Source organism: Mus caroli, unplaced genomic scaffold, assembly GCF_978045245.1.
Source record: "Mus caroli unplaced genomic scaffold, Mus_caroli_1 scaffold_4, whole genome shotgun sequence".
Taxonomy (NCBI): domain Eukaryota; kingdom Metazoa; phylum Chordata; class Mammalia; order Rodentia; family Muridae; genus Mus; species Mus caroli.
In genome coordinates, this window is record NW_028227259.1 from 119,711,691 (window position 1) to 119,738,911 (window position 27,221).

Below are 27,221 nucleotides of genomic sequence, written 5' to 3' on the forward strand. Positions count from 1 at the left end.
ACAAGGAGCCAGGTAGAGGTGTTCCCTGCAAGCTCCAGTGTGCGGGCCTCAGGACTGGTCACACTGGACAGAGCATCTGACGATCAGATGACGTGTAATAAATCCTGAGGCTCCAGGGGGAGCGGACTGTGCTTCTCAGCTGGTCTGTGGGGTAACAGGCCCCCAGTAAGGGCTTGTGGACCAGTAACCTAGGAACACTTGCTGTAGGCCCACGCCTTTCACACCTGCGTGCGCACACTAATCAGCAAATGGGGATCCACAATGTGAAATTTAAGCTCAGCTCTCCTCTCCCTATCCTTTTTAAAAGTGTGCCCGTTTCTGGCTACAACTGTATGGCCCCTCTGTGTAAATCCAGAACTCACACCTCTGACTAGGTGTGAGTTCTGGAGCAGCGAGCACGGCTGGATCACATCACGTACAGACCTTCTTCCTCCAGGAGAAAGTTGAGGGTGTAGCCTAGCTCACAGGAACCGATGAGCAAGCAGCGGTCCTTACAAGGGTGACAAGGGTCCTTTGGGCGTCAGCCAGGACAGCTCCCAAGCCCCTCTCTCTCCTCTTCTGCCCGGCAGGAGTGCTTCACACCCTTCGTCAACGGCAGCTTCTTCGAGCACGACGGGCAGCCGTACTGTGAGGTCCACTATCACGAGCGGCGTGGCTCTCTGTGCTCTGGCTGCCAGAAGCCCATCACGGGCCGCTGCATCACCGCCATGGCCAAGAAGTTCCACCCTGAGCATTTCGTGTGCGCCTTTTGCCTGAAGCAGCTCAACAAGGGCACCTTCAAGGAGCAGAACGACAAACCCTACTGCCAGAGCTGCTTCCTGAAGCTCTTCTGCTAGGCCGGTGCCTGCCCTCCCCACCTTCCCCAGCCAGCCAGTGCCGCCATGCACCGCTCGCACGGGGCCAATCCACCAACGGAAACTGGAACCTCACCCTCTCAGCAGGTGCAGGCGCAGGACAGAACACTGGGTCCGTCCTGCCTGTCTCTCGTCCCTACCACTGCTTAAGGGGCCTCCTCCCCCTTCTGTGGCTCTCCTGGGCTCTTTGCACTTCATCTTCCCCAGAGGTGGAAGCTGCTGCCCAGTTGTCCCGTGGATGTCCCTAAGAGCCAGCACCTCACACTGGAGTCTTTGACAGTCACCTTTCCACAGTGTGGTCATTGGGAGGGCAGAGAGGGTCAGCTAGGGGCTCTTTTTATCCTTCTCCAAACCCCTACTGTATTGGGGACACCGGGCCCCACTAGACAATGCCAGCATAAAGTCACCCATGGGCCACCAAAGGCACTTTGGGTGCCACCACCCAGTCTCCCAGAGTCTGGGTGACTGCCCCGGGGTCTCTGAGAAAGCCTCCTGCAGCAATAACCTTTTATATAGACACGTGCTTCATCTCTGGGGAAGGCGTGAGGTGGGAGTGTCACCCACCCGCGCCTCAACACTGTACCAAATTTGATAGATTTCTACACTGAGGTTCAACTTCGTACAGCGCAAGTTGCTTTTATGTATCTCCACAAGATGATTTTGAAGAGATTTAAAGAACGCCCCCTTTTGTACTCTCGTCTGTCCTCGCCGCTGGGTCAGCCGGTGGCCTTGGTTTTGGTATGGACTTCGCTTTGTACTGAGGGCTCAGGACGGGGAAATACTTTGTATCTTTATGTTATTTCTTAGCACAATGAGCTGGGAGCGGCTCTGTGCCGACTTCTGGAACCTCACAGCTCCCGGGACTGTTTTTAAACTGCTGTATTTTCAAACCCTTCCCTCACTGCCCAGGTCAACGGGCTCTTCATTAAGAACTACTCTAAGAATGTCCAGCCCTTTGGACCTGGAGTTTTGAACCTCACGGGTCCTGTTCCCAAGGCAGGCAAAGGGGAGAGACATATTTGGGGGTCTGCTTCCTGCCTAAGTAAGCCATCTGGAGCCAGCCTCTGCTCCCCGTGAAATTTTTTTGGCGACAAGGAGAACCCCTGAATTTTCTCAGCCTCCTCATTGCTTCTCTGGGGCTCACTCTTCTGCCTTCTCAGGAAAGCCGGTGTCTGATTTTGACCAGGAATACAGTAAAACGTCTCTGGTCTCCACTCCACTGAACGGATCTCTCCCTCCCTCAAACTTCCTGTCAACTGACCGGGGCGAAGGTTGTTGTTCCCTTTCACAGGTGGGGTTTGTGTTGGTGCGGGGGGCCGGGGGGGGGGAAAGGGGGTCTGAGAAGAATGCCCCAAGCTGGTACAGGGGAGCCTGGTAGGATTTGGGGAAGAGGGACAAGATCCCTGTTAGAGCAACGAAAAGTCCCAGAGCTCCCAGTCCAAAGGATGAGATGGGAGCAGCCAGCTTGGAAATGGCTGGGGAAGAGGGGTCTGGAAAAGGGATTCCAGACAATTACATAGGCTGGGGACCTACACCTTACATCAGCTTCCCAGTAGAGGACCAGCGTGATGGGGTCCCAGACAAGGATCCCCGGTCAAGGTCAGCTCCGGCAGTGGCTGCAGACACCGGCACTTCCACCCACAGGCCTTACTGCTCTGTTTACAGTGACCTGCTCCAGCCCCCCCCCCCCCTCCAAGAAGAGGCCGGGGTATCTGGAGGGCCATTCTCTGGGTCAATGGATCTGTGATCATTTGATTTTTTTTTTCCCCCTTATAAACTTTTAACCTGGCTTTTCTCATTTCAACTCCTGTGATATATGCCAATAAAGTTTGCCATGATTTTCACCCGAGCTGATGTTATTTCTTGGGACTTTGAGCTAGTTGCCACAACAGAGAAACTAGACCTCTCTAGACTCAGAAGACTCATACAGAGAAAGCCGATACTTGCTGTTCTCTTCCTGGAGGCCCAGAGAGCCAGAGAATGGGATCCTTGGAGCTTGCTTGTGGCCATAGGTTGGTTCTTCTGACTCCAGTGTGAACTTTACCTACCTAGCCTAGGGAGTACTGACTGCGCCCCACAGGGGCAGGTCCTGCTCTAGGGCTATCCTGTGGATTCACGGAGTGTGTCTCCCGGTGGGCCTGTTGAGTGACTTCCACTCACTGATCATGGAGAAAGAACAGAGTGGAAATCCCAAGTTCCAGAGAACTCACCTTGGTCTAACTCATCCTTTCCCTATGGAATGCCCGAGACTTCCTGCTGCTGCTCACTCTCTACTGCCCCCTTGTGGTCATGTCCATACATGCATGCTTTTTCTTGTCAGATCCCGGGGCCCCTATGTTGGATGGATGGTTTGTTTCATTTTGCCCAAAGCTGCAGTTTCAGTCTCACCTGTCCTTTAGAGCAGGTCTCCAGGCAGCACAGGAAATGGTATTTTGGGTGACGACTCCATTACGGCGAGCTTGACACCCAATCAGAGATAATGACTTGGTTTCTTTTCCCAACCCTCATGTCCCTGTCCTTAGAGTTTCTCGGTAATGTTTTACGGATACCTTCCCGTGCCACTGGGTATAGATTTGCACCATTTCTAATGGCTTCATGGCATGGTGACTGTAGTGGCTATTCCTGGTTGTCAACTTGACTATATTTGGAATGAACTACAATCCAGATTGGAAGGCTCACCAGTGACCCTTATCTGGAGGCTTGGAGATAGAAGTTTCTGATCTGAATCTTGGTATGGAGATCTTGAGGTATAGTGGGTATGGATTCCAGAAGATTAAATCTCCGAGTTTAAGGTCATCTGGGATTAAAGGTGTGGTGGAACACACCTTTAATCTGGGCTACACATTCTGCTGGAGACAATATAAGGACATTGGAAGAAGGGAGTCTAGCTCTTGCTCCTTCGCCTGCTTGCTGTGTGGGACTGAGTAACTGCTAGATCCTTGGACTTCCATTCACAGCTACTACTGAACCATTGTTGGGAATCCGACTGCAGACTGTAAGTCATCAATAAATACCTTTACTATATAGAGACTATCCAAAAGTTCTGTGACTCTAGCGAACCCTAACTAATACAGTGATATATTGGCATACGACAGTTAGAGTATTTATAGTGTCAGAGTCGGGATGTCTTTGGAAATGTAACATAGCCATTATGTATGCACTTGGAAAAGCGCATTTAGAGAAAGAGAGACATGGGGTTTGGATTTGACTGTGGAGCACAGTGGGGCCCACACAGTGGCCTTTGGACCTGTTTCTACAGCCTTCTGAAATCATCAGATGATTTTAACCACTCTGGGAGCTTTCTTGTGGACAAAGTATTGCACCTCATGACTTGGGGAGTGGGGATGGGGTGGTGGTGGTGGCTTCAGGAACATGCACCAGCACTTAGCACAGTGCTGAGCGTGTGGAATCTAAAGAGCGACCTCAGCAGCCACTGATGCCTGCAGTTCTCAAACTGGGCCGATCTTCAAAGGCACCAGGAAGCTTTAAAACAACAGACTGCTTGTTTAGCATGAACAAGGCCCTAGGTTCAATATCTTCCCCCATATATACACATTTATTTATATATGGATATTTATTTATTCATGGGTCTGGGAAGATGGCTCAGCAATTAAAAACAAGGCAGGAGTGAGACTTTCTCAGTAAAACAATTATCCAAATAATGTTGAATGACTGTGTGTGTATATATAATGTGTGTATGTGTGTGTATATATATATATATGAAGAAGCTAGTTTTGTTTTTCAAGACAGGGTTTCTCTGTGTAGCCCTGGCTTTCCTGGAACTCACTCTGTAGACCAGGCTGGCCTCGAACTCAGAAATTCACCTGCCTCTGACTCCCAAGTGCTGGGATTAAAGGCGTGTGCCACCACGCCTGGCTTTTTATTTATTTATTTATTTATTTATTTATTTATTTATTTTGAGAAGCTAGTTTTATGTATCGATTTTCTCCCGTATCCCTGGAAGGGAAAGCAAATGGTCAATAAAGTGGAAGTGCTTTTTAAGACAACACAGCAAGCGGCAGAACAAAGTTATGGATCTGGGTCTCATCTGGCCGCATACCCTGCGTTTTGCCTGCTCAACAAATACTTATCTGCCCACTGTCTGGCAGGCACAGAATAAAATCTCTGCCCTGTGGAGCTTACCTTCCTGCAGGGAGAGGCTGACAAACCAGAATGTGGTGAATTATACAGCGAGTTAGATGGTGCAAGTGCTGCAGGAGAAGGCGGGAGAGTAAGGGAGGGTGGGTTTGGTTTTGCCCCCGCCCTTAAAATTTAAAATCAAGAATCAGGGCAGGTCTCCTTGAGTAGATAGCATTTGCAGCAAGACATGGGGGAGGTGAGTTTCTCTGACGGATGCTGGCCAGCACCATTCAAAAAGCTGTGAAGCCCGTGGTGGTGGTGGTGCACGCCTTTAATCCCAGCACTTGGGAGGCAGAGGCAGGTGGATTTCTGAGTTCAAGGCCAGCCTGGTCTACAAAGTGAGTTCCAGGACAGCCAGGACTATATAGAGAAACCCTGTCTCGAAAAACAAAACAAAACAAAAACAAAACAAAAAAAAAGGGCGTACCCTTGAAGGGGATAAAAGGGCAAAGGGATCAGGCGAGAGGCAGACACATCAGTAGGAACGCAAGAAAACAGATTGCGACAGTGGAAACGGTCGTGTGGGACCTTGAGAATAGTCTACGTTTTAGGCTTTTACTCAGAGAAAACGGCAGTCTTTGATTAACTTTGTGCGGGTGAGGATGTAGGTTTTGAAAGGAAGAACAAAACGGGCAGTGATGGCCCACGCCTTTAATCCCAGCACTTGGGAGGCAGAGAAAGGCAGATTTCTGAGTTTGAGGCCCGCCTGGTCTACAAAGTGAGTTCCAGGACAGCCAGGGTATACAGAAAAACCAACTAAATAAATTTAAAAAAAATTAAAAGAAAGAAAAAAAGAATGGAAGAACTTGAGGAGACTAGAGCATCAGCTCGGGTTTCACAGAAAGAAGTTGTTTTGCTGTACTGACTCGGTGACGCTGCAGGGCGGCTCCGACCCAGCAGAGGGCAGCAGCTCTGAGAGCCCGGCTCCTGCGGCCGGGTACTGTCTTTACTTTCCCGACTTGCTGGAGTGGCAGCGGTCTCAGCCAATAGACGCGCATGTTAACTGAGTGAGGCATGGAACCAGCCAATAGGCATGGACGACGTAGTCTTCGGTTCCGAGGCCCGCCTGGTTCTCCTATAAAAGGGACGCGCGGGCGTGCGGCCCGTCTCTCGCCAGGCGTCCTCGTTGGAGGTTGGGGCTTGTTTTTTTGTGGGAGGGCGGCAAGAGCGCGGGGACGTTGCGGGTGGGATCGATGGGCTCCGGAAGGGTCGGGGCCGGGCTCTGCCCGTCCTGTCTACGGCCTGGCTTGCCGGATCGCCCGTGCTGCTGGCGGCGGCAGCCCCGGGCCCAGCTCCCGCGTGGCCGGCTTGGCCTAGGCCTGGGATCGGGGCCGGTGTTGGGGTTACCGGGCTCACGCTGCCCCCTCTCTCTTCCCCAGTGACATCGTCTTTAAACCCCGCGTGGCAATCCCTGACGCACCGCCGTGATGCCCAGGGAAGACAGGGCGACCTGGAAGTCCAACTACTTCCTCAAGATCATCGTAAGTATGGAGCGGGCCGGTGCCGCGCGGCTTCCGCCCCCGGGGCTTCCCGGGGCGGTCATTGGCCACGCGCTTTAAGAGAGTTTGGGATCCCCTTCGTTCCAGAACTAGCTCACCCAGTTTCTCATCTCGTCGAGCCCTTCGCGTTTGTGCAAAAGGGCTGAGACGGGAGTGATTCATCTTGTTGCACCTGCCAGTCAGGCTGCTGTTCAGTGACTTAATTACAAAAGACCTTTGAGGCGGCTTTGAACCACAACTACCAGACTTTGTAGGCACGAGTCTGTTTAGTTAAAACTTTTTTTTCGGAGACAGGGCTTCTCTGTGTAGCCCTGGCTGTCCTGGAACTCACTCTGTAGACCAGGCTGGCCTAGAACTCAGAAATCCACCTGCCTCTGCCTCCCAAGTGCTGGGATTAAAGGCGTGTGTCACCATTGCCTGGCTTTAGTTAACTTTTACCTTAATATGTTTCAGAGACAGATTTTTGGGTCTGGTAGTGCCTTTTATAGTTCACAACCTAAGATCCCCGTCCTCTCTATAATTTGTTTTCTGTGCTTTTAAGTCTGTCTCTCTTCCCTGATTAGAGTCATCTTGGTCACCCAGGTATGCCTTATTTAAAAAGTAAAACTAAGATTTAGTTGAGGCAAGTCTTCCCCCTATAGCTCTGGCTTGCCTTGGATTAGCAATTAAGCCTTACCTGTCATTACAGGTGTGGCACCACACCCAGCTAAAAGTTAATTTTTGGCTGTGACAGTAATTTTGTGCTACTCCTAACCAGCAAGTGAGCTGGATCAGATAAAGACAGACGTTGGGCTCAGGTGGCTGGCTCCTATGGAGAAGTGTCACAGCCTAGGGTTGGAAGCATAAAGGTGAAGCAATGGGGAGGTAGTGGTTGCAGGGTTTCGGGTTTTGCTGGGTATTTTTGTTTGTTTGTTTCCCTCTCAATGTGGTTTCTTCCTGGCTTCCTTCATAGCAACTTTTGGATGATTACCCAAAATGCTTCATTGTGGGAGCAGACAACGTGGGCTCCAAGCAGATGCAGCAGATCCGCATGTCCCTCCGAGGGAAGGCAGTGGTGCTGATGGGCAAGAACACCATGATGCGCAAGGCCATCAGGGGCCACCTGGAGAACAACCCAGCTCTGGAGAAACTGCTGCCTCACATCCGGGGGAACGTGGGCTTCGTGTTCACCAAGGAGGACCTCACTGAGATTCGGGATATGCTGTTGGCCAATAAGGTAAGGGGCCAGGACAATGAATGAGAGGATTTGGCCATTTCTGGGCTTACCAGTGGAGAGGCATTTCACCGTCGACTACCTCTGTTGTGTTTAGGTGCCAGCTGCTGCTCGTGCTGGTGCCATCGCCCCGTGTGAGGTCACTGTGCCAGCTCAGAACACTGGTCTGGGGCCCGAGAAGACCTCCTTCTTCCAGGCTTTGGGCATCACCACGAAAATCTCCAGAGGTACCATTGAAATTCTGGTGAGTAGACGGCCTGCAGTGGTCGGTCCTTCAGACTGGGCCTCCTGTGTGTCCAGATGGTAACTGTCCAGCTGTTCTCTTCCTCAGAGTGACGTGCAGCTGATAAAGACTGGAGACAAGGTGGGAGCCAGCGAGGCCACACTGCTGAACATGCTGAACATCTCCCCTTTCTCCTTCGGGCTGATCATCCAGCAGGTGTTTGACAACGGCAGCATTTATAACCCAGAAGTGCTCGACATCACAGAGCAGGCCCTGCACTCTCGCTTCCTGGAGGTATGTCTGCCCAGCTCCTTCCTCCCGTGCTGAGTGTGACAACAGATCCTGCTGGCATCTTCAGCTGGTCCATCTTCTCATCTGCAGAAAACAGAATTGACTCTAAAGTTGGGTGGGAGGTCGTGTGCTGGGACTCTAAAGGTTGTTAGCCTGTGATAGCAAAACACTGGCTGTGGGGGCTGTGTCTAATCCCAGCAGAGGCAGGCACCCTCTTGTGAGTTTGAGGACAGCTAGATTTCAAACAAAATAGAACATTGCTGGTGGGTGAGATTTTGAGTATTGAGTCAAGGAGAGATGAATACAATTTAATGCTAACAATTTAAATTATTGCTCTTTTTAAGGACTGTCCCACACCAGGCTCTTGCCATTAAATTGACCTTTTTTGTTTTTTGTTTTTTTGTTTTTTTGAGGCAGGGTTTCTTTGTATAGCCCTGGCTGTCCTGGGCTTTGTAGACTATGCTGGCCTTGAACTCAGAAATCCTGCTTTTGCCTCCCAAGTGCTTGGTTTAAAGGTGTGCGCCACCACCGCCCGGCTTAAATTGACTTTTAAGGAAAATTGTTTCCTCGAGTGAATAACTTACTGAAATTAGACATGCATCTATAGATTTAGCATTTTAATCTATATTAACATTTTTTGAGTTTATATAGTTTATAACTCCAACCATGCCCACCCCCAAACATAATTCAAGATTGGAAAAAGGTTTCATTACTGGTAATAGATTAATATTCTGATAGTGCTCAGTAACTAGGTTAACAGCTTAGATTTTCAGAAGTCACTGTAAGGAATATTGAACACCCAGGTCTGGAGGAAGGGTGAACACAAACTGATGGCTCTTTGGCTCTGCCTGGGCTTGAGATTGAACTGAGGCAAGCTAAAATGTCATTCTTGTCTGCACACAGGGTGTCCGCAACGTGGCCAGTGTGTGTCTGCAGATTGGGTACCCGACTGTTGCCTCGGTGCCACACTCCATCATCAATGGGTACAAGCGTGTCCTGGCATTGTCTGTGGAAACTGAGTACACCTTCCCACTTGCTGAAAAGGTAAGGCTGTCCTTTCAGGACCACAGAGGCCTGATGGGTTGGCAAGTGGCAGTCTGCTGAGTTAGTGTATTCATGCTGTGTCACACAGTAGGTACCTTGTGAGAAGACAGGGTTTCATGTAGCCAAAGCTGGTCTAAGCTGTAGTTGGGTGACCTTGAATCCAGGTGTTTGATAAGCACCACCAGGTTGGGGCTTGTTACCAGTGCTTCCCCACTAAGCCAGCACCTTACCAACTAAGCTGGTAATCCATGCTCCGTGCCCTGTTTGGTACTGGGTGAGGACTGGGTGGCCTGAGGAGCTAGAAGTTCATTCTGGCCTGAGTCTGCCCTGAGCTAGACAGATCCTTTGTTAATAAAAGTGGGGGAAAACACATATTTTAGTGGAGGCATGCATGCTCTCATTTTAAAAGACTACAGACCCCTAGAGCTGGGCCCAAGTGTCCCAGCCAGCAGGCTATGCTCAGACCTCCTGGTGGGTGATCTCATACTGGGAAGCTGCCACAGGACAGTCAGTTCTTAGCAGGAAGGTGTAGGTGGTAGAACTATGCTCATGCTGACTGCCTTTTCTCCCTCAAGGTCAAGGCCTTCCTGGCTGATCCATCTGCATTTGCGGCTGCTGCCCCTGCAGCTGCTGCCACCACTGCTGCCCCTGCGGCTGCTGCAGCCCCTGCCAAAGCTGAAGCAAAGGAAGAGTCGGAGGAATCAGATGAGGATATGGGATTCGGTCTCTTCGACTAATTCCCTCAAAGCAACCAAGTCAGCCTGCTTAATTTGAGAAAGATGGAAATAAAGGCTTACTTCTCTTAAAACTGGTCTGGATTTATTTAGTTTGTTCACTTAAGCAGGATGAAAAAGCAAAACCGCTACTGTTTAGGGTGATACTTTGTGTTGACATCTTGTTTCTAAAAGTAAAGCTCCTAGTGGTTTTGTGGGCTTTTTTTGTTTTTTGAGACAGTTTCTTGACTTGGTGCCATAGCTAGCCTGGGACAAAGATTTTCCAGGTGTGAATTAAAGGTGTATGTCACCAAGCCTGGCCTTTCTTATGGTAGACCATGTTGGATATATATCATGTATACATATCATATATGTATACTAAACTCAACGGTTAAGAGACCTATGAGTCACACCAAATCTGTATGGTTTGGTATCTAGGTCTGTTTTCTGTATATCACTGGATGTCCAAGCCATTGTTAATAGGTAGCCTTACTGCTCCAAGGCAGGGTGATGCAGGACCAGAGCCCTGTTGCTTGAGGCTGGGTTTGAGCTAGGCATGGTTTAAGGACTAAAAGTCTGAGGGCCTGAGACAGTGATACTGAGCTGAGGCACAGCAGTATCCAGGTGAGTCGAGATTGAACTCAGGTGCCTGATTGTGCCTTTTGAGATGAGGATTGGTGTAGAAGTTGATCTGCCTGAGCCTTCTGCCTGCAGAAATTGAGTCACTGCTGTGTGGTTAGTAATGATGAAGTTATAATACTTGTGTTTGTGTAGTTTAGATGTGCAGTTGAGTTTCTAAGTCGTGGTGGCTACATTTTTTTCTTGGTAGATCAAGGCTTGAATACAGGGGCAGTTAATAACTAGCCACTAAGGTGTGCATGTAGGGTTGCTTTCATGTTCTAGACTGGAGGGTGCAAACTAGAATAACTTGCTATGTAAAAAGCCGCTCCAAGAGCTCCTAAAATACTGCCTGTCCATGTGCATCACCGGTAACTAGACAAAAAGTTACCTAGAATTGCAACCTCTAACGACAGTAGTTTGATGTTGGTTCATATAGGCATTCAGTAAGTGTTAAGTCTGAAAAGCTGAGGATTTTAAAAACCTGGGGCTCTAACAAGTAGGTGAATACTGTATCAAATGCAATGCCCTATTGCGATCATGAACCTTGTGACATCACTACACATCTGTGTATAGTTCCCCCCACCACCACCACCAGGGTTTCTCTGTAGCCCTGGCTTTCCTGGAACTCTAGACCAGGCTGGCCTCAAATTCGCCTGCCTCTGCCTCCCGAGTGCTGGGATTAAAGGCGTGCGACACCACGCCCGGCCCCATCTGTATAGTTGCCACTGCTGAAGGCCAAGAAGCATGGAGATCGCATTCTCCAAGTACACTCTTGAGTTGTAGTAAAAATTCACTAATTCTAAGACATCGAGCTCTTCCTCAACCCTGTCCCCAGGTGTCTGCAGTTGAGGCTCCCAGCAGGTCACGCAATTCCCGGGTCATCCCTGCAACCCTCCCGCGTACCTCGCCATCACCTGTTCTAACCTCCAAGCCGCTTGGGCCTGAGACTAGTCTTTGGGTTTCCTGGGGCCTAGGAAACAGCACGATGCGGGGTGTCGGTGCTGGACCCGGGATCCCCCCCAAGGATGCCAGAGCTGCAGGGCGCTATCCGGGGTCTAGGAGATCCCGCGCCCAGGGGCTGCAGAGCGCGACCTGCGGCCGCCCTCCCGCCCGGGGGCGCCAGGCCTCGCCTTGCCGCGTGGGCCCTGCTGTGACCCGGAAGCGCTCCGGAAGCGGTTCCGGACTGGGCGCCGGCAGGATGGCGGCGGACACGCAGGTGAGGCGGGCAGCTGCGGCGGCCAACGCGGCGGGCGGCGGGGGCCGGACCCGGAGCGCGGGCAGTGGGGTGGCGGGATTGCCCGGGCGGAGGCTGCGGCGCCCACAGCCGCGGAGGGCGCAGACGGAAGCGGTGGCGCGGGGGAGGGGGGCGGCGGCTGCTGGCGGCTCGAGGCTCCGGCCGGCCTGGGCGAGCAGAGCGACCCTGGACTCGAGCATCTTGCCATCCGCTTGGCTTTGGGGTAGCGGGCGCCGTGCTGGGCCTGTGCGGGTCCCGGTGGTGGCAGAGCTTCCACTCGGCGTTGGCTACGGTTCTCCGGAGCCCGCGGGGCGATGCAGAGGCCCCCCGACTCTGTGCCCACGCTCGGAGCGTAGCCTTTTTATGTCCATACGGGTTCGGAGTTGAGCCTCTGCTCGTTGGTTTCGTCAAGGCGTTGGATCAATGACATCACCCCTCCGGGTCTCGGTCCTTTTAACATAGGGTGGTGGTGATAATACCGATCTCCTATGTTATGTTACGGGAAGATGTCTTGAGACAAAGTAGTAGGGGCCCATGTGGGTTTGCTGGGTGTTAACTGGGTCCTGGGTGAGATCCCAAAATGTCACCTGCGAAGAGTCGTGACACCTTTGTGCGTTCACACCTGTGGGTACATTGCAGTTCAGGGAGGCGTTGAGGCTACCCCCTTCTCCATCTTAGCCTCATTTGTAGCCTTGTGGAAGGGTGAAATAAGAAATAAATAAGAAACATAATTTCTTTTCCTCTCCATGTCCCCATCCCACCCTCCCTTTTCAAAAATGTAGATCAAGGCCAGGTAGTGGTGGTGCGGTGGTGGCACACGTCTCTAATCCCAGCACTTGGCAGAGGCAGGTGGATCTCTGAGTTCCAGTCCAGCCTGGTCTACAGAGCGAGTTCCTGGCAGACATGGCTACACACACACACACACACAAAACCCTGTCTTGAGAAACAAACAAATTAAAAAAAAAATGTATAGTGAGTTGGCTTTGAACTTGTAGCCATCTTGCCTGTGCCTTCCTAATGTGTGTGTGTGGGTGGGGTGGGGGATGGGGGGTGGGGGGGGTTACCCTGCCTGGCAGGAACATATTTAAAAAACAGTTTGAGTCTCTGGGGTGAGATTAATTGATTTTTATGTTTGAGTCCTCAAGGCCCACCAAAGAGGGGCCATTTAACCTGATCATTAAAAAGATGCTTTGCAAGGGTCTTCAGTACAAGGGTTTGGTAATTTGTTTAGACAGAGCTGCCTCTTAGTGAATCCTAAGAAGGGAAGTTAGTGTTTCTGAACGTTTAAGAATCTTCTCGCTAGAGTTGTGTTATTTAGTAGTAGGTTACCATTAACTGTGCTATCAAAAGAGCCGTAAGGCTTACTTAAGTTGGTCAGAATTAAATGAAATTTAAAAATTCGGTTCTCCACCTGTGCTTCAAGTGATTTGCCCTTCACGTCTTCAGAGCAGCCACATCAGGTCTGTCATTTCAGAAAATCCTCTCTTGGGCAGTGATGTCTGCAGAGACACCCGTGGACTTGGGAGGCATGAGAGCTGATCTTTCCAATGTCCAGTGTGACTGACTCCTAGAGGCTCTTAGCATATAAGGTTTCCAGTGGGAAACTTTTCCTATCTTCCTTTGTAGCGTTGGGGACCCAGCCCAGGGCCCTCGTGCTTGCTGGGCAAGGGCTGAACGACGAGCTACTCCTAACCCGGCCACTTCTGATTAAGGAAAAGAGGAGCCTCGACTTCCTTGTCAAATATGAAAAGTTCCTGCATATTTGTGAGAGAACTATCGCTATGAGTTTAATGCCATGTTATTGCCCAGCATGGTGGCACAGGGGTTTTTTTGTTTTGGTTTTTTGTCCCAGTACTTGGGAATCAGAGACAGCAGGATCTCTCAAAGTTCCAGGCCATCCAAGGCTGCACTGTGATAAGAAGACCTTGTCTCTAAAAAAAAAAAAATTAAATTAAATTAAAGAAAATAAAAGGAAGTTTAATGTTGCCATATTGGAAGGCAGAGGGTAGTACATATGCAGTATTTTCTCAAACCTCAGTAAGGTTGGTAAAGGATTTAAAAAATTGTAATACGGGGCCAGCAAGATAGTTTATTGGGTAAAAGTGCTTGTTGATGTGTCAGCAAAATGGCCTGAGTTTTGACCCCTGTATCCCTTGGTGGAAGGAGAGAACTGATTCCTGAAAGTTGTCCTCTGACCTGTGCACGCATGCGCACACACACACACACACACCATGGCATGTGAACATCTGAACACATGCATGGTACACATACACATGCGAATGCTCTCTAGGCTGTGGGGGACATAGTGGTGGAGTCCGGCATCCACTAGATCCTAGGTTCCATCCCTAGCATCCCTCCTCCAAGATATTTTAGGGTGGAAGGCAGGCTCGGTGATGGACCTTATGTCTGGCATATACGTTTCAAGCCTTGTGTCTGGTCCCCAGCACAGCAAAGCAGACCCAGCAAATGGATGTGGGAGCAGCAGCGCACAGGCAACAGTGGCCAAGTCTGGAGGCTAGAACGTGAGAGGAGGTAGAGTTTGGTTGGTTGGTTTTTGAGTCAGGGTTTCTCCATGTAACCCTGGCTTTACTGGAACTCTGTAGACCAGGCTGGCCTCAAACTCAGCTCTAATTCTGCCTCCCAACCCTGTTATCAAGGGTATGCACACACACACCCTGTCCCCCGTGAGCTACAGATTTCAGAACACTGAAGGAAATGACTCCTGATCCATGAGCTAGGAAACTCAGGAACCAACCCGGAAGACCTTGCAGAATCTCTGAAAGGCAGAGCTCATGGGATCAGGTTTCCTTCACTGATGGAGATGTTTCCAGACCAGAGTTCTCAGCACTGTGGATAAAATAGTCTTACAGCAAAGCATATATGACCATGAAATTTCAGAATCTTAAAAAAAAAAAAAGGTCTAGAGGTTTCTAGAAAGAAAACCTGATCCCTTTTAAAAGATCAAAACAGAACCAGGCATTCCTAGAACCCAAACACAGTAGGTTAGAGTTGGAGGCCTGCTTGTACATAGTGTGAGCAACCATGTCTGAACAAAAAATATTACAACAGCTTTGGTCTTCCCAATCCTAGCTAAAGGTTAGCATTCAGTGGAGAAGTACAGTAGCCTCAGTGTTCTGAAGGACAGTGATTTCAGCATGGAGTTCTGTGTCATGGCAGACTTGACTATGGAGGCTCAAGCCTTTACACGGACCCTGGGGGCACTTGTGGTGGTTACCTTACACATGGGGAAGAACAGAGAACTCAGGGAGACAGACTCCTGGACGAAGGGCAGAATCTTCCAGAATAAAGACACAGAACCAAGAATTTGAGTTGAATAATTAATAAGATTAGGAAGAACACAGCAAACAGGATCGTGGGAAGGGCAATTATTAACTCCAGGGAAAGACATTCTAGGCGGAATGAGGAACCCGGTCATTAAATGGAGGTCGGTACTGTTTCCGGACAGTTCCAGCACCAACCACCGCAGCTGGCTCATTGTAACCCTGAGGACTGCTATTGATGGGATGGAGAGAGTGGTGGGGTCAGAGTCCGAAGGCCACTGGCGGGAAAACAAAAGTCCCACTGCAAGCACCACCAGGTTTGGGAACAGTGGAGGTGACACTCAAGTGCTGGCCAGGCTCAGGCTTAGGGGACAGATCTGGAGCTCCTGGGCTCTTTGCTGGTATGGAAATGAGAACAAAGGACACTTAAATTACCACCTTTCTCTGAGCACTGGGGATGCAGGCAAGTTCAAGGCCAGCTTGATCTGTATAGTGAGTTCCAGGACAGCCAGGGCCATAAGAAAACCAAACCAAACCAAACCAAAAACAATCAATCAAAGCAAGAAATAGTTTATAAGTTTGGACACCACTGTGTCCATTCCCTAGAGAATTAGACTAGGAATTTAAACATAAAAGAAAAAGCAGGAGCCAGTGAGCCCGATCCGGGGGCCACTGTGGAACTCCCACAAGCTGTTCCCTAATCTCCACGCTCAACGTTCGCCCTTCTCCCAAGTACACGGAAAAAGAAGGCATTGTTCTTTGTCTGCGCCCTTGACTCAAGTTACTGATTTAAACTTCCTGCGGATGAACTGCCCTCAAAACCAGTGTCCTCTTCCCCGCTCGGAGCCGTCCTTTGCCCTGTGGACCCGCAGCCTGCCACAGGAAGTTTGCAGACTACCGCTCAGGAGCAGGTTTCCCCGGGTCTCAGAGTATTCACATACTGCGTCTGTGCTAACTCAGTTAAGGAGGCTGTGGACGCCTTGGCGCCCTTTTATAGACTTGGGTGCTTGGGTTCAGGGTTAGTTCTGAGAACACAGGTGCTGTGGCACTGGTCCACTTTGAGGCAGAGGCTTTTATTGTGGAAGTGGGAGATGGGCCTGTTGGTGCTGCCCCCACAGGCCTATTAATGGTAGTAGGCTTTTTGAGTGACTTAGAACTAGTTGCCATACTAGTCCCAAGAGTTAAGAGCTGTTAATTAATTGCCTTCGTTCGAGAATCTGAGCCTGCGAGCGGCCGTCGTCTCACTTGGCGTCCACAGCCAGTGAGACTGAGCCGGGGTCCAGCCTCTTGGTCTTTCCCCATTAGAGCGCTGTGTGCTTCTCTTCTGCCAGAGTGACAAGGTCCTGGCGTTCTTCCTGGGAGATCAGAGTGTGGCCCTGGTAAGGGAGAGCCTGCTGGGTATACTGTGGGCCTTCCCTAGACTTCACAAACTTGGATTTTTGAGGTATAGTTTACATGTAAAAAAAAAGTACTGCCATTTATTTATTTATTCATGCATTTATTTATTTGAGACAGGGTCTCTTTATGTAGACCAGGCAGGCCTGAAATTCTTCTGCCCCCTTCTGGGATTAAAGGTGTATGTTACCTTGCCTGGCTTGTACTGCCTTTTTAAATGTATTTGTTGTGTTGGGACTGTTGTAGGTTGTGTATCTTGATCATATCCATACCCCTCCCCCCTCACTACCCAGTGCCCCAGGACAGACCCTTTCCACATTCATGATCACTTAACAGAAATCTTTTTTTGGGAGGGGGGTGTTTCAAGACAGGGTTTCTCTGTATAGGCCTGGCTGTCCTGGAACTCAGTTTTTAGACCACGCTGGCCTCAAACTATCCACCTGCCTCTGCCTCCCGAGTGCTGGGATTAAAGGCGTGCGCCACCACGCCTGGCTAGTTAACGGAAATCTTATTTCATGTGTATGTGTGAGTGCCTGTCTGTTTGTCAGTGCACTGTGTGTCTGTAGATGCCAGAAGAGGGCATCAGGTCCCCTGGAACTGGAGTTCCAGATGGTTCTGAGCTGCTGTGTGGGTGCTGAGAACTGAGCCTCAGTCTTCTGCCAGATCAGCAAGTGCTCTTAACTCCTAAGCCATCTTTAAAAATAGGTGTATTTACTTAGTTTGGGTATGTATGTGTGCATGAATGTGCTCTTGTGTGTCTGTGCCACACTGTGTGTGGAAGTCAGAGGATTGACTGTGGGTCTGTCGTCTCCTTTGGTGTTTGGGTCCTCTGGTTTGGTATTTGGTGTGGTTAGTGCTGCCAACATGAGTGTGGGGGGTGGGGCCGCCTGCTGGGGGGGACGGGGGTGGTGGTGGTGGTGGTCAGCCTTCCAGTGCTCACCTCTTAGGAAAGTGGCTCTCCCTCACCCATAGTCACCAACCAGGGGTGAACTTTTGGGGTGTTTATGAAAGGATGCTTTCTGTCTAGAGGTTTCTGAACTTTGCCTTGCCTTGCCCGAGTTCAAGAAAAGTATGTTGACTGGATTAAGACAGTGTATCTACACTAAGGGTGGTGTTTGTTCCCTGTGCCTGGAGATTCTACACTGTCTAGGGACTTGATTGTCACAACTAGGGCAGGAGGAGAGTGGGCTGAAACTGGCTGTGACTAGTGGGTGGAGCTGAGAAATGCTTTTAAAACCCCATAATGCACAGAGGCAGCTTCCCATGACAAGATGTTATCCAGCCCCAGCTGTCAGAACGCAGCCCTGCCTGTGCACATTCTGTGTGCATGCACACACACACACACACATACCCTCAGCGCTTGTCATGTCTGTTGAAACTGTGTGGGTTTGGTCTTCGCAGGTTTCTGAGACACTGAAGCGCTTCGCTGTGAAGGTGACAACAGCCAGTGTGAAGGAGCGGAGAGAGATTCTCAGTGAACTGGGGCGATGCATCGCCGGCAAAGGTGTGTATTTGCCTGTTCCTGCGCTGCTGTGTCTGTGTGCGCTCTCTCTTTCTCCCTGAGCTGACTGAGACTGCCCCTGCTCAGTCTGCTTCTGACTACACCTTTTTTTTTAATGTTCTTCAAAACAGTTGAAACATTTGGGTCAGTGCAGGTAGGTTTGTTTGGTTCTGTTTCAAGACAGGATTTCTCCAGTTAGCCCTGGCTGTCCTGGAACTTGCTCTGTACTCCGGGCTGGCCTTGAACTCAGAGATCCGCCTGCCTCTGCCTCAAGAGCTCTGGGATCAAAGGTGAGCCCCCCCACCGCCCGGCCATTATTTGTAGTTTTAATTCTGTTGATTCTTGAGCGGTATACTGGGCACACAGATATTTTCTTTGTATGTCCACAGACATGAGAAGGTAGTAGCAGGTGGCATCCAGCTAAGTACCCTAAGTCTTGCTGAGGTTGAGAGATCCATGTTTTCTAATGCGCCCTGAGAACATTCCCTACAGGCGTTTGCATTTTACTAACTTTTCTTTTTTGGGGGGAGTAGTGGTGGCTGTTTGAGAAAAGGACTCCTTAGAATGGCCTTGAATCCCACTCTCCTTATTTAGCACTTAGTCCTGGAATTATAGGTGTGCACGACTGCACCAAACTCAAACAAACCAGCCGGCGGCCTACCTTCCGTCCCTCCCTCCCTCCCTCCCAAGACAGGGTCTCCCTGGATGGACCCAGCTGCCTTGTAGTGCTTGTCTGTCTTCTGTCCTCAGCCTCCCCAGGGCTGAGCTTACAGATGTAAACCACCACATCTGGCTTTTCCTCCCAATCTTCTTTCACGTTCCCACCTGCTGCTTCAAACCTGTTGTTGCCTGGGTGACAGCCAACTTTGTTAAAGCTGTAAGTGGTGTCAGTTGCTGCGTGAGTTTCTCAGCTGTCCTGTGTGTGAGTGCTGTGGTGTATAATTTTATGCCTACTTGGAGGCCACTCTCCCGAGGCCCCGGTCTGTTAAAGCTGCTGTGCAGAGATGCCAAGTGTATGCATGTACTGAGCCGTGCTGGTTAGCTTTCCCTGCAGGCTAACTAACTGCCAAGTACTGCATCCCTCAATCCCCCGTTTATGGAGTAAGTTTGACTTCTGCGTCTCAGTTTATGAACTACTCTGAGTCTTTGAGGGTGGTTTTGCTTTTCTGGCACCCTGAATGTACAGTTCCAAGTAAGTTGTACTTGTGAGGTGCTGTGGTGTGAACACCCAGCCTCCTTCCTGGAATCTGTAGCTTTCGGTCCTCTAACACTGTGGGCCCAGGTTGAACTTGAGCTCGTGTGAAGCCCTCAAGGGCTGGTGAGGCGGGGAGTGAGAGCAGCTCGGGGCAGAGGCACACGAGCGCTGGGTGTTTCCTGTCATTGTTCCTGATCTGTCAGCTTGCCTGCTGTTTCCTTAGTGCTGAGAGCCCCACAGGCTCGGAGCTCTGCTTGTTTCCTCTCCATCGTTTGGGCTCCTGAAATGGGACGCGCTGAGAAAGCTCCTCCCGGGCTTCATCCGCCTCATACAGGGGCTGAGTTTCCCCAGACCAGCTTCTCTCTGCTGACTGCTTGCTCTGGTCTGCTGGGTCCTGCTTGTCCCAGCTGACTCACCAGCACACCAGGGCATTCTTGTTTCGCCTGGCTTCCTGTTATTTCTTCCTTGGGAGGTGGGTTTACAGCAGAGCCCACCGGGTGGGGCAGTGCCTTGGTAGAGCAGCCTGAGTGATCTCCGCGGAGCCTTCTTCTTCCCTGTCTTCCTGCCCTCTCTGCATTTCCCACAGTTGACAAATGTAGGTTTGGGCTTTTAGGGCCGTCTAGTTCTAGGCACGCCTGTCCTGTCCTGGTTCTTTTTTTTGTTTTTTCGAGACAGGGTTTCTCTGTATAGCACTGGCTGTCCTGGAACTCACTTTGTAGACCAGGCTGGCCTCGAACTCAGAAATCTGCCTGCCTCTGCCTCCCAAGTGCTGGGATTAAAGGCGTGCGCCACCACCGCCCGGCTCTGTCCTGGTTCTTAAGCTTTTCTTTTCTCCCCCCCCCCCCCTCTTTTTTTTTTTTGAGACAGTCTCTGTAGTTCAGGCTCTCCTTGAACTCAACTATGTAGTCCAGGCTGGCCTAGAACTCACAGAAATCTACCTGTCTCTGCCTCTGCCTCCCTGAGGGCTGGGATTAAAGGCATGCATCACCACACCTGACTTATGAACTATAAAAAATTTTAATTGTCATTTTGTGTGCATGCCTGTTTGTCTGTGGTATGTGTACAAGTGTCAGGATGCATACGTGAAGGACAGAGAACCTTCTGGAGGCAGCTTTTTCCTTCCTCCTTTACATGGTCCCAGGGTGAGATTAGAGTCAGGCTTATAGAGTATGTGTGTACCTTTACCCACTAAAGAACTTTACCCACTTTACCTGTTTAGAAACAGGGTGTCTGTGTTGCCCAGGCTGGCCTCAAACTTCTGGGATCAAGTGATCCTTGTACCTCAGTGAGTAGCGGGGGTGGGGTGGGGGGGCTGTAGGCATGTACCATCCCATCTGGTTTATGCTGTCTGGCTGTCTATATTTTTTGAGACAGTTTTCACTGTGTAGCTCTGGCTGGCTTGGAACTCACTATGTAGGTGACGCTGACTTTTAACTCACATAGATCTGCCGGCCACTGATGCGATTAAAGGTGTGCCTCACTACATGTGACCTTTCTGACTTTTAGTGTCATGTCCGCTCTTGACCAGCAAGAACGACACGACCACCAGTCCTTCTAACAGCAGTTTATTCAGTCTTTATCTTTCTTCTTGTTTATATCTCCCCCTGAACCCTGGGCCTCTCACTTATATACTCTCAGTTCCCATCCACTTACAGCAGGCCACGTCACCTCACCAGGTACGCAGCTTCAGCCAATCAGGGCAGCAGGGGCATATCTCCACCAAATGGATTCGCCAGTATCCTGGTACACCTGCGCAGCTCTCACGATGTTTGTGGCTTATATTCAGATGTATGAGGAAGTCAGGTGCAAGTCATAAGACTTAGCTGCAGTCCCTGGCACCTTCTTGGGACTGCCGCCACACCCGCTCCCCACATTTTAGACCACTTATTAGACTGTATGTGAGCAAGTACCTGCCGAGCATCACCAAGGAAACAGCACAGTGTAAAGCCAGCCCCCAGGCCGTAGAGCAGAGCAGGCAGTCGTAGCCCTGCTGAGCCCTGCTCTGTAGGTAGAGGGAGATGCTGGGGTCTTAAGCATCTTCTATCCATCATTGGTTTAGTAAGTGTCTCCTGCACTCGGGGCGTTTCTGTACAATGTGCCTGTTTTCTCCTTGAGATTTTACAAAGGTGCGGGGCTTACTGAGGCATCTGGGGCCAGGCTCCCGGCTGACAGGACTGATGTAAGCGGACGCTCACCGCGTGCTTGTTGTTGAGGCTCTGTGAACTCTGCTTTCAGATCTGCCAGAGGGAGCCGTGAAAGGGCTCTGCAAGTTGTTCTGCTTGACACTGCATCGATACAGGTGAGCCCCCAGAGACCAGGGCTTAGACCGTGCCATACAGCGACACTGTGTCAGGGAGACAGCATGGGGCAGTGGGGAGAGCCCCTAGTTGTTAGAGCCAGACTCTTAGGTTCATGTTCTTAACTACTGGATCCTGGGCAAGTTACTTAGCCTCCCTATGCCTCAGTTTCCTCATCTGCAAAATGGGGATGATAGCATTTTGTACCTCATGGGAAGTTGTTAGTGTGAAGGCCTGGGACACTGCCTGCCTTATTATGATATCTCAGCGTATGTATGCAGTCATTAGCTGCACTTATAAAGCTTTGGAGTTGTGGGGCATACACCATGAGCATAGACCTCTTTCTGGGGTGAGGTGGGTTTATCAGGTTCATCTCCGTCCCCTAGGGGCCCCTGAAATGTAGGACCATGAGTGTCCCCCGGGAAGAGCAGTGCTTCAGCAGCCCTGTCTCTGCTGAGGTCACATGTTGCTCCCCCTTCCTTCCCTCTTTAGAGATGCAGCCTCTCGAAGAGCCCTGCAGGCAGCCATCCAGCAGCTGGCCGAGGCCCAGCCAGAGGCCACCGCCAAGAACCTCCTGCACTCTCTCCAGTCTTCAGGGGTCGGCTCCAAAGCATGTGTTCCCAGGTACGGGTCTGGGGCTGCGGGCCTCCGGGGGATGGTGTGGTCTTCTCAGGTAGGCTGGTGTAGAGCCACTGGTGGGAGCACATCTGGCTCTCTTACCTTTGCACTCTGAATAGCACTAGAGAGCGCCTCTGAGTGGGGAGAGGAACCAGGTAAGTAGAGAAGAGAGCCAGTGGGCCCGAGGCACTGGATGGGAAGCTTTATATACTTGTTCATATAAATGTTATGTGAATGAGTGTTTTACTGCTCGCATGTCTGTACACTACGTGCATGCCTACAACCTGAGGATACCAGGGGAGGGGTCAGGTCCCCGGGACAGTGGGAGCTAAGGGTACCAGGGGAGGGGTCAGGTCCCCGGGACAGTGGGAGCTGAGGGTACCAGGGGAGGGGTCAGGTCCCCGGGACAGTGGGAGCTGAGGATACCAAGGGAGGGGTCAGGTCCCCGGGACAGTGGGAGCTGAGGATACCAGGGGAGGGGTCAGGTCCCCGGGACAGTGGGAGCTGAGGATACCAGGGGAGGGGTCAGGTCCCCGGGACAGTGGGAGCTGCCATGTGGGTGCTGTGACTGTTTTTTTAACCCCTAAGCCGTCTCTCCGACCTCATCTTGTTTTTATTGTCCCAAACATCAAGGGATGGGATTTAGCCAGTGAAGCCTGGACGCTTGTCCTGTTTATCACTGATGGTGTCGGGGGAGGGTTCACACACACACCACGCTGCGCCTCAGGATGAACATTGTCCCCACGTGGAGGCTGGAATCCCGCACTAAGCTCTTCTCCCGCTTCTCCTTTGTAGCAAGAGTAGCGGCTCAGCTGCCTTGCTGGCTCTGACCTGGACCTGCCTCCTAGTGCGAATTGTCTTTCCCCTGAAGGCCAAGCGGCAAGGAGACATCTGGAACAAGCTGGTAGGTCCCGTGGCGGGTCAGCTCTCCCCAGGGTGTTCAGGCGTCCTTCGCATCCGAGTGCTCTGCAGAGGCAGGTGTCTGGTGGTGGGTGTGAGTTCAGTGCAGTAGGAATCACGTTCTGCGGCTCTGTGTCAGGCATGGTGTAGGGCCTTGCCTTCATGAGAGGCCAGACTAGGGCAGACAACTAAAAGGCAGGCTGCCAGCGGCTATGGTGATGTAGATCATGCTGTTACCTGGCTAAGCAGTCTCTCACCTGTGTCTGGATTTCAGGCTGATAGAGGGAGACTCTGGCTGCTGCCTTGGTCATCTGATCTCTCTTTTTATGCCTACACCTTGCACATTCTCTGTTTCTCCTTTCCACCTGTCTGCTAACCTGGCAGGCCGGCTGGGACCTTCTCTTGATGTCTAGGTATGCTTGGTATAGGCCAGGGGGTGTGGTTGATCTGGAAGGAGTCTTAGGGGTGATGTTATGGGTCTCATATCTGGCCATGAGATTTGACAGAGCCACTTAGCTATGCACCTCAGAGAGGTGTTACAGGGAGCCTTACAGTGGCCATAGGCACCTACATGTCAATGACAATTGGTATTGCATACCTGAAGCCATCTCATGGTAAAGTAGCCAGCTCGGTAGACAGACAGGTGGCCTTCTGTCTGCTCTCCTACCTAGATACCTGAGGGACAGTTGGGGAGTGGCCGTTGGCAGTGGTGATGTAGAGCTCTGACGTCTCCCTGCAGCAGTTGGCATGAGGTTAACTCTGCAGCCCTCCAGAGCGTGGCTTTCACTGTCAGCGAGTGGCTTTCTACTAAGGTGATTAGTAATACGCAAGGTCCTTGGCTTATCTCTGCTGAGTTCTTATAGCTGTTACCTGTGGGACCTCACTGACCGAGTGAGTAGGAGGGTTGGCCGTAGCGTGTTGTGTCATAGGACAGGACGTATCTGTGGTATGGGACTAGAATCTGGGCTTTTCCTTTGCCGATCCTGTTGTCTGTTAGATACATGATTAATTCAGCCATTCACTGGCTGGCTCTGTGCAAGAGGCTGGGGCTGCTGTGTAGGTAACCCTGAGGAGCCCTTAGCTGCTGTGGAGGTGCAGAGACGTGCAGGTGCGGAGCCCGGGGCCGTGCTGAGGAGAAGCAGGGTAGAGCGGAGAATGTGGCTGAGGGCTTCTGTGAGGAGAGGTGACTCTTGAGTCAGGGCTGGATCATCTCAGAGAGAGGGAACCCCAGTAGGCTTCTGAATGTGATATGGGCAAGCTTGTTTAATTGTAGAGATCTTAATTAACCCTGGCTGATAGAGCAGGTGTGGTAGGTGTGCTATCAGCATAGCACATAAGGATATAATCGTACAGAAGGCTATGACTCTCCCTAGCCACTGTGGTCCCTGGTGTTACTGGGTTTCGTGACTGTGTTTTCTGTGATCTGATCATTTATGGTCCAGTGGTGGAGATTTCCCTGGCTGGCCTGGAGCTCAGATCCGTCGACCTCAGCCTCTTGAGTGCTGGAGTTAAAGGTGGTGCCACGTGCCCAGTGTCACCCGACTTCCCGCAGCACTTAACATGCACCTGATGTTTAGTTGCAGTTGTTAATATCTGTGCTTTTCAATTTTTTAAAAATTTATTCTTTTGTTGTTGTTTTTGAGACAGTGTCTCACTTTGTTGGCTGGCCTAGAACTCACTGTGTAGACCGGGCTGACCTGGAACTCACTGAGATCTGGCTGCCTCTGCCTCCTAAGTACTGAACAAAGGAGTCCACCATACTTGCCTGTAGGATTTGGTCCTTAGTGGAGGACAAGTCTAGGCAGATAAGTACATTAACTAGGGCCGTCTGTTCTTTTTCTGAATGGCAGCTGTCTTACTGACATCGTGTCTTTTTTAAATTGTTGTTATTGGGGGTGAACTTGGGGCTTCATGCATGCTGTTCTGAGCTGCATCCCCATTTGTGTCTTTATTTGTTTAATATCGTTTTCTCTCTCTGAACTGGAAGGTGTCCGGCAGCACCTGTTCTCCTTGTGCATAGTAGGTAAATAAATGCACGAATGAGCAGTGTAGGTAAAAAAGAGGGTTAGGGGGCTGGAGAGATGGCTCAGCAGTTAAGAGCACTGGCTGCTCTCGTGGAAGACTCTGGCTTGATTCCCAACACCTACGTGGTGGTTCACAGCTCTTTGTAAGCCCGGGTCCAGGGCATCTGATGGCCTTTTCTGGCCTTCTGCACACACATGCAGTGTACAGACATGCAGGCAGGCAGACTACCCATATGCACTCTCTACATTCTTTACACCCATATCATTCTTCAGAGAAAGGGGTGGGGATGTAGGACAGGGGTTGGTAGAGAGAGGAGGGGTGGGATGGAAGGAGCCTCGTAGCAATGAAGGTGGTTGGAAGCCGATGTCTGTGGCAGACTGAGGGTCACAGCACGCCTGTGTCTAGATTCTCCTGACTAAGTAGTCCCTTGTCCCGGCAGGTGGAGGTGCAGTGCCTGCTGTTGCTGGAGGTGCTGGGTGGTTCCCACAAGCATGCTGTGGATGGCGCTGTGAAGAAGCTCACTAAGCTATGGAAGGAGGTGAGGGGGGAGGGCTGGTGGGAGATAGACTGCGCCATCTCTACCTCCGCTGCTGTCTGACTCCCCGGCTGCCTGCTTCCTCTCCAGAACCCTGGGCTGGTGGAGCAGTACTTCTCAGCCATCCTTAGCCTGGAGCCCAGCCAAAATTATGCTGCCATGCTGGGGCTGCTGGTGCAGTTCTGCACAAACCACAAAGAGATGGATGCGGTCAGTCAACATAAGGCAAGTGTCCAGCGTGGTGGCAGTGGCCTTGCTGCATCGGGGGTCAGTGGGGAGGAGTGGGGACTCGCTTTGTCCTGTGGCCCCTCCCTGTGACTTGTGTGAATCCTGGTGTGGACAGTTGTTTATTCTTCACCTGCGTGGGCAGTTGCTATGCACCAAACACTGCAGAAGACTGTGACCCTTGTCAAACTGAGTCAGAGATTGTTACCTAGTTAATTCCATCTGATAGATGTAACAGAGGAACTTGGCAAGTTGGGGGCTCTGACTTGGACTGAGGGGTAGGAGAAGCAGGCCAGGAGAGAGCTGGGCAGAGCAAGTAGGGCGGAGTGTCAAGAAGGCTAATGGGCTGGGCTGTGAGTGGTGAGCCCAGAGGGTGGGAAGCTATGCCTAACTGAAGCCGTGGACCTTCTGTCCTGTAGAGCACCCTGCTGGAGTTCTACGTGAAGAACATTCTGATGAGCAAAGCCAAGCCTCCCAAGTACTTGCTGGTGAGTGGACGGCTTGTCCTGGACACTGCCCTGCACCGTGCCCCTCCCCTGAGGCTGGGTGCCTGACTCTCTGTCTCCTCTGTAGGACAACTGTGCCCCCTTGCTCCGGTTCATGTCCCACTCAGAGTTCAAGGATCTGATTCTGCCCACCATACAAAAGTCCTTGCTGAGGAGCCCAGAGAATGTTATTGAAAGTAGGTTCCTGCTGTGTAGTGGCTGGGGGGCAAGTGTTGGCGTGCAGTCCTGTTCCTATTGGCTTGGCAACAGGAGGGCTTGTGCTGTGAGTGTGATGCGTAGTCACTGTCAACTGAGGGGTGTGTGTGTGTGTGCGTGCACGCGCCCACAGATGCCAGGAAAAGGCATCACAGCCCTGGCACGGGAGTCCTGGGTCGCTGTGAGCTGCCTGCTGTGGGTCCTGGAAAAGCAGCTGCCACTCTTCAGTGCCGACCTGCTGCTGTAGCCCTAGCAGGTGCTGTCTCGTTAGGAGACCTGGAAAAGTCTCCATTTGGAGTATTGTCCACAATTATTGAGGCTGGCGAACTTCCTGGAGACCATTGCGAGTAGTGACCCTTTCTCCAGACAGTTTGGATTTGATGTGAAGAGCAGAGCCCTGGCTCAAGGGTGTGATTGATGGCTTTGTGGCCTTGTCGAGGTGAAAGGTGGGCTTGTCATCACACAGCTAACCAGGCTGGGCAGAACGGGCACCAGTGCTTGAAACTGACGGCTTGTGCTTTCTGTCCCCTTAGCTATCTCCAGCCTGCTGGCTTCAGTGACACTCGATCTCAGCCAATACGCCCTGGACATCGTGAAAGGCTTGGCGAGTGAGTGTGCTGCCCCCTCTGGACAAGCAGACCTCTGCAGCCCCTGATGCTCCTGGCAGTTCCTGTTGTATCAGACAGCTTTTTGTTGAAAAGGGGTGGGGGACAGCT

General features: G+C 51.2%; 3 protein-coding genes across 6 annotated transcripts in view; all 3 read left to right on the forward strand.

Annotated features, from left to right (window-relative positions):
- Pxn (paxillin) overlaps positions 1–2,703 on the forward strand; it is a 49,754-nt gene extending 47,051 nt beyond the window's left edge. For all 4 annotated transcript variants that reach the window (XM_021161701.2, XM_021161702.2, XM_085837065.1 and 1 more), the window contains one exon: positions 570–2,703. In XM_021161701.2, the coding sequence (XP_021017360.1) occupies positions 570–836 (267 nt within the window). In that variant the 3' untranslated portion in view covers positions 837–2,703. The remainder of the gene's footprint in view (positions 1–569) is intronic.
- A 3,356-nt stretch (positions 2,704–6,059) lies between these two features.
- Rplp0 (ribosomal protein lateral stalk subunit P0) lies at positions 6,060–10,091 on the forward strand. The gene is made up of 7 exons (XM_021162425.2): positions 6,060–6,126; positions 6,374–6,475; positions 7,446–7,709; positions 7,804–7,950; positions 8,038–8,223; positions 9,124–9,264; positions 9,840–10,091. The coding sequence occupies exons 2-7, from the start codon at positions 6,422–6,424 to the stop codon at positions 9,999–10,001; spliced, it is 954 nt and encodes a 317-aa protein (XP_021018084.2). The 5' UTR covers positions 6,060–6,126; positions 6,374–6,421; the 3' UTR covers positions 10,002–10,091.
- A 1,679-nt stretch (positions 10,092–11,770) lies between these two features.
- Gcn1 (GCN1 activator of EIF2AK4) overlaps positions 11,771–27,221 on the forward strand; it is a 58,504-nt gene continuing 43,053 nt past the window's right edge. Inside the window, exons 1-10 of the mRNA XM_021163616.2 lie at positions 11,771–11,814; positions 17,910–18,012; positions 21,440–21,503; positions 21,994–22,125; positions 22,915–23,023; positions 25,484–25,582; positions 25,670–25,804; positions 26,224–26,292; positions 26,378–26,486; positions 27,039–27,113. Coding sequence (XP_021019275.1) covers positions 11,797–11,814; positions 17,910–18,012; positions 21,440–21,503; positions 21,994–22,125; positions 22,915–23,023; positions 25,484–25,582; positions 25,670–25,804; positions 26,224–26,292; positions 26,378–26,486; positions 27,039–27,113 — 913 coding nt within the window. The 5' untranslated portion in view covers positions 11,771–11,796. The remainder of the gene's footprint in view (positions 11,815–17,909; positions 18,013–21,439; positions 21,504–21,993; positions 22,126–22,914; positions 23,024–25,483; positions 25,583–25,669; positions 25,805–26,223; positions 26,293–26,377; positions 26,487–27,038; positions 27,114–27,221) is intronic.